The sequence below is a fragment of the Lissotriton helveticus genome, chromosome 3_1 (assembly GCF_964261635.1).
Source record: "Lissotriton helveticus chromosome 3_1, aLisHel1.1, whole genome shotgun sequence".
NCBI lineage: Eukaryota > Metazoa > Chordata > Amphibia > Caudata > Salamandridae > Lissotriton > Lissotriton helveticus.
The window spans coordinates 443,158,810-443,175,007 of NC_136061.1; the positions used below are offsets into that span (position 1 = coordinate 443,158,810).

Below are 16,198 nucleotides of genomic sequence, written 5' to 3' on the forward strand. Positions count from 1 at the left end.
CCTAAGCAGAAAGCAATTCTGGTATTTTACTGACCTCTACTGGTTGTTTTCTATCAAGACAGTTAAATAGAGGCAGTTGAACAGAAAAAAAGTTCCTTAGTGGAAGCAGACAAGTCCTAGGGCTGATCTCCAGAGTCCACAAAGTACATACACATATAAGTATATACTAAAGTATATACAAGAGGTCTCAAATGCTCGACCCACAAAACGTTCCTCTTAGTTACTGAGTCCCATACATGGGGGTTCAGTAAGTGAGGGCTGACCTCCTAACACTTGTATTGGTTTTGTCTTTCCTTGAAAAAACACAACGCTCATCAAATAGGAAACTGAGCTATTACGGTCCAGAAATACAAAGGTGCAAAACTGAAACTTACATGGGTCATTTGAGGTCTGAAAGCAGTAGAATAGTTCTAAGCGTTTGCCATCCCTCTCCAGCTCACCATCCTCACACGAGTTCATAGTTTGATTTTGCAGTCACTTGAGAAATTTGCTAAGAGGTCTGGAAGAACACATCCTGTGTAACCCGCAAGCTAAGTAGACATTCGTCCGTCCCTCACACGTCGCTTCCTGCTGGAGGGCCACACCCACAGACCCTCACAAAGGCAAAATGAGTTAATGTGGGCACATTTAATATAGCGCTACAGTAACTCTGCACCGCTTACACAAAAGCACGTCTCACTTACAACTCACAGAAACAACCTTTTCATCATACAGAAGCTTGGACCACTTCCAGTGCTCAGCCTGAGCACAGGCAGCTGATAATACTGCGGGATCTCCCCACGGTGCCACCATGTCATGAAATCACATCAGACAGGGCAGTGCACACGAGAACTTTTCACAAGCGTGTGCACTGCACTAACAAAATGCCTCAGAATGCTCCATATGCCCAGCCCACCACAACCTGCAAAGAAGGCTCCAAGGGTGTTACATGAAATGCCACCAACCTTTCTATCAGAGTGCCATGGCTTTGTGGCATGAACCATCTTGTTTCTTGAAACACAAAGACTGGCACAGCACGCTTTTTGATTATTTACATTAGTTTAAGGGTGTGAACAACAACATATCGTGCTTTAGCACAAGTGCAATGAAAGCCAAACATCACAGTGCAGGCTGGAGGTAAATATTCTGTGGATTCCCAACAAGAAGCACTGAGCAGAGTTTGTCCAAGGGAACTATTTGCAGTGCAGAGCAGGGGTGTTTGGTTTCCTTTGCACTCTGTTTGTGTACAGGGTGTCTCTCTGATAACAGTGAGCAGGGGTAGAAAGAACAACATCCGCAGGAACTGCTAGCTCACAATGGCTCCGTTTGAGTCGAAAGTGTCAGTGTCAGGGCCAGCCTCTTCCTAATTTCATGCTAAATTTACTGCAGCATGTAGATCATGTGCGTTTGGTTGTTTCCATTGGAATACCTCCCTAGCCCTCTCTCAATTCAGTCTGGGGAAGTGATCAGCAGCCCAGCCCTCCTCTTAGCACATGTGACGTGCCACTGACCGTCCCCGCGCTGCGTCACGAGCTCGAAGAAGCTGCCTGTCTCTGTGTATGTCAAATCTAAAGAGGGGAAACCAACATCCTACCAAACTCGTCTGGGGAGATGGCAAAAGGAAAGCAGCTACAGCTGACGAATGAAAACAAAAAGAAACGTGAGTAACGAGGAAGCCAACCAATGATAAGTAATGGGTGGGTTCTGAGCCCTTTTAAAAAAAAAAAAAAAAGAACCAATTGAATAGTAAGTGACAGTGCATGCGCTGTCTCAGGCAAGACTATAAAATGAATACTTCAATAGCAGCACACTAGCAACTCAAACATTTGGTACATTTCAATAAAAATACAAAAATATGCTAGCTACTGGAGAGCAGGTGTTATATGTATTGCGAACATAGAAAAATTGCCTCAATGCTATATAACATTTTCCACTATTCCCTGTGGCCTATGAAAGCAATAAGTTTAATCTCATATAGATAAAAACCAATTGTGTAGAAGACATAGTTATATAATAGCAGTGGCTGTTGCATCAAAACCGTCATTTATTTTTATTAGAACTCTAAAAGATATGATTCTTTAACAGAAAAGGACACCAGAGATGAATGAGACGTAATATCTATTAAATAAATGACATTAACACTCCTTTCCAGAGCCTGCAAATCTAAAACGATAAAGAATGTCTGTTAAGCAGACATATGAATATTTTAGTATGAACCAGGGGCCTAATTTACAAGTTAAGCAGGCTCATTATTTTACCATGGTGTTATTTAAACTGCACCAGCTCTGTTGTAAAATTAACATGGAGCCGGCAACAACATTTTTCATGATCTGTTGGGAGTGGATGGGACCTCAAAACAGCAGAAGCAGGTATTTATACCATGATCTAAATCAAGGAAAACAAGCAATGGAAAAGCCAAATATGTCAGGTTTATTGTTAAGGAAAGTGTTTGATAATAGTTGGATGACTTTAGCATGTTTTCTACACCTCTCCTAGAAAGAAAATCATATAACGGAGCAATGTCTTGAGCTATTACCTTTTCAAAACTGTCTCCTTTGCTAAACAGACTGCAGTATGTAGGTACTCTCAAACAAAGGATGTTATGAAAAGGAGTAAAAGAGGAAGCTGGCATTGTAAATGGTGAACTTAAAGAGCATACACTGCAAAATATTGCAAAGTAGATATTTTTAACAAAGGGACAATATTTTAGTTGCATCTTTAAGAAAGCCTCTATGCTTCTACGTTTTTTGCTTTATGAACAAAAGAAGGCATAAATCCATTATGTTATCATGACAACGAAGTAAAATAAGTAATCATGCAAGCGCATTCGTGAATACTACCCGGTCCCTATCACAGGCTAAGGCTCCAAAGAGCAGCACCTCCTAAACAAAAAAGCTATAAACTTAACAATTAAAACAGTCCTCTGTCAGCAAAGCCTATACATCAAAGAGTACACAATGGTTCTAGTCTAACAAAAAGACTACTTGAGACCCTATCACCAGATCCTAATGGAAACACATGTGCAACGAAATAAAGGTAAACAAAATGCTACGGCTTTGAAGGACAGCCCGTCCAAGCTATGGAAAACATGAAAGCCAGTGGCTTACAGCACACAAATTCCTGTTCTTCTTTTTAGAGGAATTGATTCCATAACGTTTTTCAGACAGGTAAACTGCCTGTAGTCACATTTAAAAATGGAAGTGATCCTCTATCAATACACATGAGATCAAATAAGCAAACAACACTCTGGTAGCATTCCTCTCTACCATCTGTAGAGGACTGAATATATTTGTGTTTTAGAGCAAAAGCCATGTTACCAAATGGAAATATAGAAGTGCAGGGACTAACTATTTAAAGTACTGATTGCTCATGAGAACCATAAGATTGATTGCAGCAGTGCTGAAAAGGGCAGGAACTCTCCCTTTCAATTAAAAGAAGTGCATGCACTCAGTACCAGGCAGTAACTGCCCATTTAAAGCACTGGTGAGAATGAAAGTGCTTTCGGCAGTGTAAGGTATTTTCCAACCGAGAAGAGATGATAAGAATTGCAATGAGAACGTATATATTTGCAGCAGAGATGCGCCATTTGAGCAGGGCTCTGTTGCATCTTTTCGGTGAGATATTTTTCGGTGAGAGAGGGCGTTTTTTCAGTGAAAAAAGCAAGGGCTTCAGCAAGAGGCATGCATTTCAGTAAGATGATAGATTTTCAGTGAGCGATTATATTACTTCAATAGGAGATAGCATCTTTTCAGTGAGAGGTGAACGTTAGACGTAAAGATGACAAGTTTTCCAGTGAGAGACTATATATTTTTAGTGAGGAGTGATACATTCGCCAGTGAGATACGATAGTTGTTCAGTGAAAGATGGTGATGGTATCTTGTTCAGAGGGAGATTATCTCTTTTCAGTTAGAGATGGCATGTTTCCAATGGGTGATGATTTACCTGCAGTAAGAGAGAATGGTTTCAGTGAGAGGTGATATTTTCCAACAGCGGGTGATACATTTGCAGGGCATATATTATTTTTGTGAAAGATAATATTTCATAGGGAGATTATATATATATTTATTGTACTATGGAACAATAAGAGTGTCAGTGAGCGGTTATCTATGTGTAGTGTGAGAGGTGATTTATTTCGAGCTAGCACGAATTACAGTGTTCTCAGTGGGAGATGGCATGTTTTCGGTAATGAATAAGAGTTTCAGTGAGAAGTGATGTATTTTCAGTGAGGTGTGATCTTATTTCAGTAGTGGATACCCTGCTCGTTGTGGGCTGCATCTTTTCAGAGAGAGATTAGATGTTTCAGAGGGAGATGGGTCATTTTTTTTCTTTGAGAGAGGGTACACTTCCTACAAGTGAGAGACAGGAGTAAATACCCCATAAGTGCTCTCCCTCACAGCGTCATTAACTTCTGACTCACAGTAAGACTGCTAATTTCCTAATCAATACCTCCCTTGCAGGAGCCCCTGTCTGTTGACAGGAGGTGTATTAGATCTGCAGTACTCCAGCAGGCTGATCATCTATCGGGGGCCGGGGAGTAGGAACATGGGGGGCCGGGCTGGGATGCTTCAAGAGTCTTCCTAGCCTCCCTAATACCCCATGTGTCTGCTTGGAAACCATGACAACAGGCGGAATGGTTATTATTCCCTCCATAAAGCAACATAAATGAAAGCCTCTCGTGACCTTTAACCCCAGAGGCGTAACCAAGGAAGTCAAGCAGACGATCTGATGGAGTGGTACAAAGTGCACGGAAAATTAGCAGAGATATGTAATGACGGCCCACACCGTGCGGAGAAGCCCGCCCTTCTGAAGCGGGGGCGGGGGAGCTTTTATGCACAATAATAGCTGTACTTTCATACCAGGAACTATTCCCTAGCATGCTTTACAACGCTTGTCACAAACCGGCGATTAGTGCTGTGAAGCGCCCCTGGTTTTATAAGCGCTGTACAATAACAAATAAAAATGAAGTATACATAAAATGATTGCCAAAGAGACTAGGCACAAAATAAACTGACCCTGGACGGATGTAACTCTGACAATATCTACTGAAACTTAAAGCCGCAACCTGCAGGTTGAGCACAGATGTCCATAGCAAGCACCATTTACACACTGACAAAATGTACCTTTGTTTTGTTTGCTCTCACTCTTGGGAGTTTGCTCTAAAACATAAAGACAGACCCCTTGAGAAGTGAAAAATATGGATATATCACTTTCTAGAACAGTGTGATTTTCCATTGCTTTCCCAAACCGTGCCCAACTGCCTCCCTCTTGTGTTTCCTTACCATTTGCATCATATACTGGGGCCTGCACCTTCGACTGGCTAAGATGGCTGCCCTCAAACACGGGAAAGGACAGACAATGCACCATTCCCCTCTGCCCTTCTCACTGCAGAGGAAAGACATTCCACCTTTACTTGACCAGGAAGTGTTTGGCTACTTCACTGAAGGAGACAGCAAGCAACGAAGCGTCCAGGAACAAACAGCCTGATTCATGTACGGGCCGTTTTGCGTGGCCCTAATAGCGAATCATAGCGACTCGCTATTGAGGACACGCAAAACGGCATTCATGTAGGAATTGCTAAATCAATAGCGATTCCTACATGTTCTCTATTTGCGAGTAGCAATTTGCTACTCGCAAAAAAAGGAATAACTCCCCATTCATTCCTATGGGCCAAAAGGCCCATAGGAATGAATGGGGAGTATCCCTTATTTGCGAGTAGCAATTTGCTACTCGCAAATCAGATAGCGATTTTAAGGGTGCCAGGGGTGTCCAAAGGACACCCTGTAGCACCCCTAAAATGCACATTTGAACAGGTGTTGCGCACACACATGTCCAAAGGACATGTGTGTGTGTGCAACATGCAACTTAGAAAAATGCTTTTAAAAGCATTTTTCTATGTTTTTGCTATTTCTGACCTCTCGGTAAATAGCGGCCCAATTTTGCTAAATCGCAATTTTTGCAAGTGTCATGAATAGCATTTAAGGAATCTCTAATAGAGATTCCTTAAATGCTAATCCTCGCATATTTGCTAATTCCTCATTAGCGATTTTTGCATTTGGGATTGTGAATCCCAAATGCCAAAATTGCACTCGCAAAAGGCAAGATTCTGAGAATCTTGCCCTTTGCGAGTGCAATTTTGCTTCATGAATCAGGCTGAATGTCCCTAATACAATAAGCAATGTTGCTGCAAGCGGGACACTATGCTTCTTACATTCCCTGTAGGTAGGTGGGGTGATCCGCCAAAGGGCAAACTGTCAGACCTGGATCCATTGTGCCCCCTCCAGGTAGATTTTGAAACAAGCATCTCAAGGACCCAATTTACCAATACACTCCACAGGGATCGAAAGAGAGGTTTCACTCAGGCCTGGACTATAGTGTTTCCTTAAACATTTGTCACCGTTGCCCATTGGCCGATGCCCCAAGGAGTCCAACTGATGAATACTAGACTCCATCAGCCACCAGGACATGAGCCAATGTCAATCAGAGGTTTTTAGTAGTACCCTAATATAGGCAAGAGATACAGGTCAGTGATTCAATGCACTCAAACTGGACACCTGTGTCGAAATCAAAATAGTGTAAAGAGATACCCCAAATCACTCGCAGATCTTGTTTCCAATCCTGGATTTTTTTTTTTTAAGTAAGACACCGATAAGTTAGAAAGAATCAGAGCTATCAGAGGTCCTATTATATGTTTGAAACTCAGGTAAGAGAAGGCATGTTTGAGAGGTTCATGACAAAAAAATCCTTCTTCACCACAGCAATGATCTAAGGGGTCTTAGTTAAGCCAGAATCAAAAATCATTCCTTCGTATATACTGAAAGGAGCTGTGGATGGACGGTCTCCTACAGCATCAGGTCAGATGTCATGTGGACATAGTTGCATTCATAATTTCACCTAAATGTAACTGCTAAGAAATCTTTTGTCAAACTCAAGAGTGGCCACCAAATTTACTGCACGTCAAATGAAAACTGGAAGCATTATGTTGTTAGCTACATACAGTAATCTGGTAATGCTAAACCTGATAATCACTGGTTAGAATAGAGGCTGGACTGACTCAACTATTCATCTTTTCGAGGCTGATAATTCTGACTACCACAAGTTGGTAAAAGCAATGTCCACTAACACAAATTTATGAGTTAAAGGATCTCTCACCATCTCTTTTAGCCTAATAGAAGCTACCTGTATTCCTACACATCAGTGGCAGGTCTTTTTGAGCCAAGAATTTGGGCATTGCGTGCTTTATGTATGAAATTGTTTATTTTTATGCACACTGGAAATAAACCCAGACATTAGATACATCGCAGGTTGCAAGGCCCAGTTGTCAATTTCATCACAATACAGGTATGTAAGTACTTGTACAGCACAATCCTGCCTGGAGAGCAATGGATCTCAGAGCAGTAAACATGAGCCTTGGCACACATGCCAACATCTGGAAACATGAAAGAGGGGGATTTTGAAACAAAAATTGTGACATTTATTTTCCTCGTTGACTCACACTGAAGTGGAGACTATTTTAGGAATGAGCAGAAAAAAGCTAAGGTAAAGCTGTTTATGTCTTAAAAAAATCTTGAGTCCCCCACCTGAATCCGGTGTGTTGCCATCTATGTTGAGGATACAATTCAAGGTCATTTACAAGAGTAAGGTTATGAAAGGGCACTTAATGTCAGAGCAGATAATGCTCTTTGAAGAGTGAGTCTTCCGGTTCTTCCTGGGTCGCGTGAGGAAGGAGCCATTCTGATGGAGAACGGGATGTTGTTCCAAATCCTGGAAGTTTAAATTGCGAAAGTGTGAACTGTGGTTTTGTTATTCCTGTATTCTTAAACTCACATCTGACACTGGTTTGGTGCTGTCTATCTAGGGGGACGACAATCTTCTCAGCTATTTCTGACGGCCTTGTAAATTATGCAGCTGGTCATGAACAGGATGCAAGGTTGGAGAGGGTGTTTAGTTCCCTCTGTAAATTTCTATGGATTTTTTAACATAAAGTAATATATAATTACAGAACATTAATACAACCACCACCACCACTTCGGCCGTGGGTGACGGCGGATGGCTGCAGGCCCAGGCATGTGGTCAGCTCGCCCGCACATGCACCCAACCCCATGCTGCACATTAATCAATCAACCAATCAAACATTTGTAGAGCACACTACTCACCCGTGAGGGTCTTAAGGCGCTAAGGGGGGGGGGGGCTGCTACTGCTCAAACAGCCAGGTCTTGAGAAGTCTCCTGAAGGTCAGCAGGTCCTGGGTCTGTCGCAAATGGATGGGGAGGGTGTTCCGTGTCTTGACTGTGAGGTCGGAGAATGATCTGCCACCGGTGGTCGTTTGGTGGATGTGAGGAATGGTGGCGAGGGTGAGGTTGGCGGAGCCAAGCTGGCAGTTCGGGGTGTAGAACACGAGTTGTTTATTGAGGTATGTTGGTCCGGCGTTGTGGGGTGCTTTGTGATCGTGGGTAAGTAGCTTGAAGGTAATCCTCTTGTTGACGGGGAGCCAGTGCAGGTCTCTCAGGTGGGCAGTGATGTGGCTGTGGCGGGGGATGTCGAGGATGAGGCGCGCGGATTCGTTATGTATGTGTTGGAGTCTTTTCTGGAGCTTGGCCGTGATTCCCGCGTAGAGGGCATTGTCGTAGTCCAGCCTGATGCTGACGAGGGCCTGGGTGATCGTCTTCCTGGTTCTGGTGGGGATCCATCTATAGATCTTGCGCAACATGCGGAGGGTGTTGAGGCAGGAGGAGGAGACGGCGTTGACTTACTGGATCATTGATAGCGATGAGTCCAGCCCTTTGGCCGTGCACAGTGATGGTATGGCGTGTGAGTGGATGAGGTTTTTTCTCCCCAATTGGGGAGAAAAAACCCATGGATCGATGTCCCTAGATATCTATACATTTCTTTCTGTAATGACTCTCAAACTACTGAACCGATTTACACACAATTACAAAAAGGTCTCTTTCTAGACCAAGATCTACAATTCTGCAATCTTTGGCGTAATTCTGTTCAGCAGTTCGTGCTCTAGTCATATCTAAAAACTGCAAAATCCTCATGGACTCTGCATTGGGTAAAAGCATTTTGGAACCCTGCTCTTTCTTGGACCCTGCTGGACGAATCACTCTGAAACTTTCCAGGCAGCAGCTGAAGTAAGCTGTACACTAGTTTTGAAAATTTAATGAACATTCATCAAACGGAGCCAAAGTTATTAGCAAAACAAAAAACGCTTTTTCTATGGGAAAAGTTGGTCCTAACATATATTATTATTAGCGGAAACCTGAAGTAAGAGTAAAGTACATACAATTTGAAAGGTGTGTAGTTCTAGCTGTCCAAATAATGAAAAAAGACAAAGGGTCAGAAACCTAACAGTATTCTAGTGAAATACAGTATGTAAGCATTTATAAATATACACATGCGTAATTCTATAATGATTTAAGCATGTATACATTCCTCGTGTTGGAAGTCTCCCCAGTAAACAGTGGGCAGTTGAGAACAGTCGGGTGGGAGGGGGTATGTCCTTGTATTTCCCAACATCCCCATCTCTCTTTTTGCCTATACTTTCACATCATAATTACTATGTTGCAATGTCAGAGCAGTAAACGCCGGCGCCAGAGCCGGGCCGTCTGCCCTGCGCACCAGACGCGGCGCGCGCCCCGGGGGAGAGGAATGCCATATTCAGGTGCGCGTGGCGCTTCCTTGGAAGGGCTCGCGGGTCCAGGCGCATAGTTCAACCTCGGTGCAGCTGAGGTGCAAAACACTAAATGATGCAAAGTGCAAGCAAAAGAGAAACAGTACAAATACGATATTTCTCTCAGATTTTGAGGCGTTTAAGTGAAATGTAAAAAAAAAAGTATTTTCACTGAAGGAGGGAGGAAAGAAAGGAGGGAGGAGGGGAGGGCTCGGCAGGGGCAGAGAGGAAGTACGAGCTGACTAGCTTGTCTCCAAAAAGAAGTTCTACATTTTTAACCAGCAGCTTGTTTTTACTTTAGGACACTTTCCTCTGACACATGCCTAAGAGGTTGCAATGTAAAGTCACCTTTATTTGAGGACTTTCACACAAAGAGAAGTGGTCTGAAACCATTCTCCCATCACTCATTCATCTACATTTTCTGCCTCTCCTATGTATATATAAAATGATTTTATAGTAATATTTTGAAGTTTAAAAACACAGTTGACTCTATGTTAAGACAAAACGGTGGGTTAATGTGCCTGCTGCACAATTCTGCCTATATAACCTGCAGATTGCACGGTTGACTGTTGATGGGGTTGGCAAAGCCTTTCAGCCATCGAAGGGCGTCACCGTTGAGATAGGCAATGCCAACGTCTTACTACAATGCTTGCCTCATGAGATTAAAGTGCTTTATAGTAAATGTGTTTCTCTTATAGTCATCGCTGGAGGAAAACTCTGCTGTCAGATCCTGCCAGGAAATCCAGATTATTAATTGTATGTGACTAAGGGTCTCTACCTGCCCCACAGTCCTGTAGGTTTCACCTGCAGATGGCACACCCAGAATGTGGTCTCTCCCCATTTTCCAGATGTTGATGGTCTTCCCACTCTATCCTCCATCTTCCCTGAATGCTGAGAGCTTTCTTCTTGACCGCCTCTCTTGTGCAGCCACTGGTCTCTGCGCCCCCCTCAATCACTTCTTTCATTGGTCTCCAGATTTACTGGCGGTCTAGCAGAACAATTTACACAACATTGCCGAGCTCACACCAGGGCATGTTACACAAACACTGCAGACCCATCCAGCACAGCCCAGAACTGCCACAGTTGGGTATCCTGCTCACAAGTGCACACATATCTAATCACACAGCTCACGCGCATGTTTCAATGTTCCTATGCTATGGCTTCCAGTGCATACATGTTTAACGTCTCAAGTTTCTTCTGCTGCTATGTTGGTTGTCTTTGACCACGTACAGTGCACTGCTGCCCTTTGGCTAGGTGTGCTTGGCCGAAATACCATATACGTACTTACCTTCAGTGCATGCAGGTTTAGAGCCTCACATTTGGTCTTTCTGTTCAATGCACACAAATTCTGGGATTCAAGTTTCTTCTGCCATGACTTCCGATGCATACATGCTTAGAGTCTCACTTTTTTTCTGCTATGCTCTCCATCGGGTGCATATGTTTAAATTCTCAAGTTTCTTCTGCTGTGACCTCCACTGCATGCAGGTTTAAAATCTCAAGTTTCTTTTGCAATGACTGCCAGTGCTTTTTTTGCCCCACAGAGTATACATTTTTAGAGTGTCAAGTTTTCCTGATATGATCGGGAGAGCATGCATGTTTAACGTCTCAAGTTTGTTCTGCTGTACCTCCACTGCATACATGTTTACTAAGAAGTCTCTATTATCTCCAGTACATACATCCTTAGATGAGCCCCACCTCTCAATTCCACCCTTTGGACACAATCCTTCTATCGCCTCTCTGCTGAATCTGGTGACAATGCCCCAATGTTGTGGATGGCATGTTGTGAAGGTGCCAGCTGCCATTGGGGAATCTTCCTATGCTGCACACTCTTGTCACACAGGCCCCCAACCTGTTGACAGATGGGAATGGCTCCACGGCCCTCTGCACCCCTGTCGCTGCTGGGTGGGCGAGTCAGGCGAAAGGCTCTGTGCAATATCTCTTGCAGATGAGGAGAGCAGGGGTCCACGGTACTTTGAAAAGACACAATGTCTTTCAAGTCAGCTTAATGTTGTCGAGGGCATCTGTGTACATGTCCTCCCAAAGCTAGATCACAGGTTGGAATTTCAATGGGGCCAAATAAGGCTTTCATCACACTGATAAAATGACCAGTAAAGAACACTGACTGCATAATAATGTGCGCCATCAGGCTCCAACTGGCCTTTAAGGTACGTGGCCCGATTTGTAACCCACGGAAGACAATCGTACTAATGAAGTCGACGAAAAGCGGAGTCTTTTTTAACTAAGCAGGGAGCCCTCGAACACTTTAACTGCGCGTTCTGCGCGTTCCTGCTGACGACAGTTTTTCATTCACTGACAATTCTACCCACACTGTCTCATTGAAGTTGAATTAAAGAAAGCAAAGCTGCACCATGGATACAGAATTACATGGGAACTTCACAGAGTAGCAGTTAAGATCTTTTCCAGTCCATTTCCTGAAGAGAACCCCAGAACAAGTCAGGGTTCGAAACACGTGGGCTTTGGGGCGGAGGCACAAGTAGTGCTGGGGTGTATATGGGAATCAGCGTAAAGTAATTCCTTCCCATTAGTCACACTATCCCATTTTCAATTGTGTTGCCTCATGCCCAGCATTCAAGCAGGACCTTTCAATTGCAATCGGTCCGCCTGTTTTCCATGCGTAAGGACTGGTGTCGCCTATTTATTATCAGGATTATGACAATTGAATTGGTGTTGAAGTTACTTTTTGATATGTTGTGTGTTGTTTTATGTATTTAAATAAGATGTGTATTTTGATTCTTTATATGTCACAGTGCCAATGTTTGTTGTTTCGATCACAAGTGTATCACACAACGACTTTGTGTGCTTTCTCTATGACATGAAGAAACGTTGTTGTAAATAGTGAGAATAACGTGCGCAACTAATGTGAAATAAATCACTCGCACTTGTAATTGATTGTCCAAGTGCGGATTAATGATTATGCAATAATCTATCTGGTCACTTGCTTGTTTCAGAAAATAGGGTGGTCCAGGCCAGATAAAGACATAGGACCCAAGCCTTTGTTTGGTTCAGCCTTAAGGTAACAAGCATTTGCAATGCAATAGGTCTCGCATTTGCGCGAGTTTGAGCTATTGCCATTGTAAATGACATTGCCTTTTATTTATGTGTTGATTTTAAAAACATAAATAAAAGGCATTGTTTTTTACAATGCCAATAGATTAAACTCTCGCAAATGTGAGACCTATTGATTTGCAAATGCTTGTTTCGTGTGTTTACAAGAATGTGTCCAATTTAGTATTTTTTTCTACTTTAAGTCACATTTTTTGTTCAAATTAATGATTACAGTCCAGGCAACATCAGGCAGCAAGGTATGGTGTTTTCCTTATTCATTACACGCAGATCGATTATTTCGGCGTAGGTGTTTTAGCAAGGGCGCGCGTTCCCACTTAGTTTAGGATCTTGAATGGCCCTCTTTGCAATGCCAAAGACAGAAAGCTACAGACACACATGAGCGGTGTAATCACTAACAGCCGCGTTTATCTTATATTTACATGCTCAAGTATTCTAAAGCGTGCGCAGACACCTTAACTTTAGTAATCTGAACAACATTCCCCTCTGTCCTAGTGAACATGAGGCTAGACTAGCAAATGAACACGTCATAGGAGGCAGTGGCTTACTACTACTGCTACTGCTCCTACTAGTACTACTCCTACTATACCTACTAGCACTACTACTACTAGTAGTCTTACTAACAATAATAGCAATAATCATAATGCATATTATTATTATTATTTTATATGGCGCCTCTTGCCGCACTGCTGTCGCTTCATAGGGCTATAAATAACTGAAAGGTATTCGCAAAGTTACACTTGGCAGGTGTACTTATGTGGATGTTGTAGTCATTCATATCTTCCAACCTCTCCACCCAAACACACGTACCTTGAAAACACGCCCCACTCAGACCTGTGTGTAGCCTGAATGTCACGATCTGAAAACTCAGACTTTCACACTTCTGTTGATAAAAAGCGGGCCACTGCAATGAGCGATAATAGGATTTTCCTTTACCGCCTAGACACCGCACCCCCATTCCGTCAACTTTCACTGCCAAGAAGGTTACAGTGCCAGAATGGGGTTCAGGTCAATGTGCGTTATTAGAAAAATGCACACTGACATATTCCATATGTACGTTTCCATACTGCACCGTGCACATACTAATAGTGCTGCAAGTAAAAAAAAGAAAATAAACACGAGGGCTAGATACAAACAAGAACGAGGTTTAGGTAGCGTTCTAAAAAGCTACTGTAAGTCCCCTGCTCGACGTGTAGTCTTTATTTTTGTTATTTTTGAAATGCATGACTGCCGCTGTCAAAACGGGCGACAGCAACCTAACTCCGCCCTCCCCCCCCCGTAACTGTCACACCTGGGGACAGGTTCGTTACTGATAAGTCTTAGTGGGACGCATTGACTGTAACGGGATCACACAGTAAGGCAACTCCGCTGTTACCAAATGATTAAGTTGTAGTTGGACAAACTCCCTAAGCTTCGAACGTCCTTATCTCTGAAGTGCTCCCTGCTGGGGTAGAGCGGCTCAGCTACTGCCCCGGCCTCCGCTCGCTCTGGGAGGGGGTGTGTGAGACGCGGTACACTTATAGGATTGGGCAGAGGGGGGTGGTAGGGTTGGGGGCAGAGTCACTCGCATACGAGTCCTCCGCCTGAACCGCCAGGCAGTTCCCGACGCTCCGGAGACCTTGGTCTGCATCAGCCCGCACACGGAGCTCCGAGGCGCGTTGGGTGAGCTTCGCCCGCCTTGCGCAGTTTGCAAATAAATATCAGCGGCCTGAGCGGAGGCGCCACCGAGCGGACACTGCACGCAAGTGCGCGAGGCACCAACGGCAGCCCAGCAGCCGTTCCAAAGAACCAGCAGGTTAGGGCTCACCCAAAACAGTCATGCTTTCTGTCTCCTCGTTTTCCCAGGTGCAGACAGCACCTACTTCCTGTTTGGCCGGCAATGCTTCCGGGTCGCCGCAGGCAGCGCGGCGGCCCGCCCTGCACGGGGAAGGGAGGCAGCTTTCGAGGAGGACAGCACCTGGCCGCGAGCGCGTTCTCGTGCGCGTGGCCTTAACAAATCGGCGCGCGCGGCCAGTGCTGTCCTCCTGGGAAGCTGAGCCGTTAACAATAAGGTCTCTGGCGAGAGCGAGCTTCGCTCGCTTCTAGCCGAGACCTAATAAAGCAGTGCCTGAAGGGCTGGTCTGACAGATCAGTGTGTGGGACGGTTTTTTAGCAGTCTGCGGTCTCTTTTATATTTTGTGGGTGGTTTTTACTGTTGATTTCCCTGATGTTAACACAAATATTGCCTACAGAAAGCAAGCTCACATGCATGAAGTCCCCAATACTTTCCAATCGATTCCGTAGCCTCTTTACAAGTTCAAAATCTTCCCAGTTTCCAAAGGTGGCCCACTTTGTTTTTTTAGATATCTAATTTCCTTATGGGAGGCATTTTGTTTTGGTATCCGGGCGTATAATTCCTGTCCTAGTCCGACCGTGTGCGCCCCCTCACCCTCCACTCCTCTGTGCCCAGGATCTGGGGCCAAGAACCGTCCAGAGTGGCATGCTCAAAGAAATGTGCTTCTGGGAAGGCACATGGTTTCTACACAGCACTATATACAGGGGTCAATCGGTGTATAGGTTTTCTACAAAAACAGCATTTGCGGGTTGGAGCTCCGCCAGAGGGCTTTTAGTTGACTGCAACAACAACCAGGGCAAAAGGTATTCTCTCATTCAAGATCACTTTTGTGTTCAGAACCTGCAATTTGCAATGATCCGGCCTTGGTATATTCCTAACCGTTTGCCAATTCTGGGTTACGGATAGTTTCCACTTCTCTGACCAGCACCGTTAAAATGACTGTTGATGGGCACATCTCAGCATAGTCTGATACAAGGCAGCTTGGAACTGAGGGCCACAAAAGCTCCTGCTATACCTAGTGCCATTGAAACTATGCCATTATACGCCTGGGGTTTTTCTTAGGTCGAGCCTAGTGGCAGCGCACATGCACTGCTCGCTCTGCGAGGCATGCTGTACTAGAGTATGCACTAGAAGTCCCGTCCACTCTCCACCCATATTTGTCATTGGCTTGAGTCATTGTCCTTTGTAAATGCTGGCTTCTGATTAGTAAATTGGCTTGTTAGTCCCTCCTTGGTACAGTCTTGTCCGCATTTGTTACAGCCCATAACGACTGAACCTTTTACTCCGCTTGTTCCACGGTCTGCATTATAAGTGGGTGAGCACTACTTTGTTTATTGACACTGATGGGACAATGGTGGCTGCTTTTTGTATTTGAAGAGCAACCGCACAGGACAAAGGAGTCTGCTTTTTTTTTATAGAACTCTATGCCGCTCTACCTTGCAAGCTGAGCGCAGCGCTCACTTTAAGGAAACGGCGCTCAGTTAAATTTTTTTTTAAACTTTGATGTTGAGTGTGGCGCCCACTTCAGGGACACCACGCTCTACAATACAATAGATATTGATTTTGCAAAACTTTTAACTATTGGTATTGTAAATGACAATGTCTCTTAATATTATAAAAGGCATTGCCAT

The 16,198-nt window shown here is 44.1% G+C and overlaps 1 protein-coding gene across 3 annotated transcripts in view; it reads right to left on the bottom strand.

Moving 5' to 3' along the window:
- Positions 1–16,198, bottom strand: part of KLF7 (KLF transcription factor 7) — a 239,838-nt gene that overhangs the window by 70,648 nt on the left and 152,992 nt on the right. Inside the window, exon 1 of one of the 3 annotated variants that reach the window (XM_078680308.1) lies at positions 375–473. The exons of the other annotated variants lie outside the window; for them this stretch is intronic. Within the exon in view, the coding sequence (XP_078536434.1) occupies positions 375–383 (9 nt within the window). The 5' untranslated portion in view covers positions 384–473. Of the gene's footprint in view, positions 1–374; positions 474–16,198 lie in introns of those variants that run through there. 3 annotated transcript variants of the gene reach the window in all.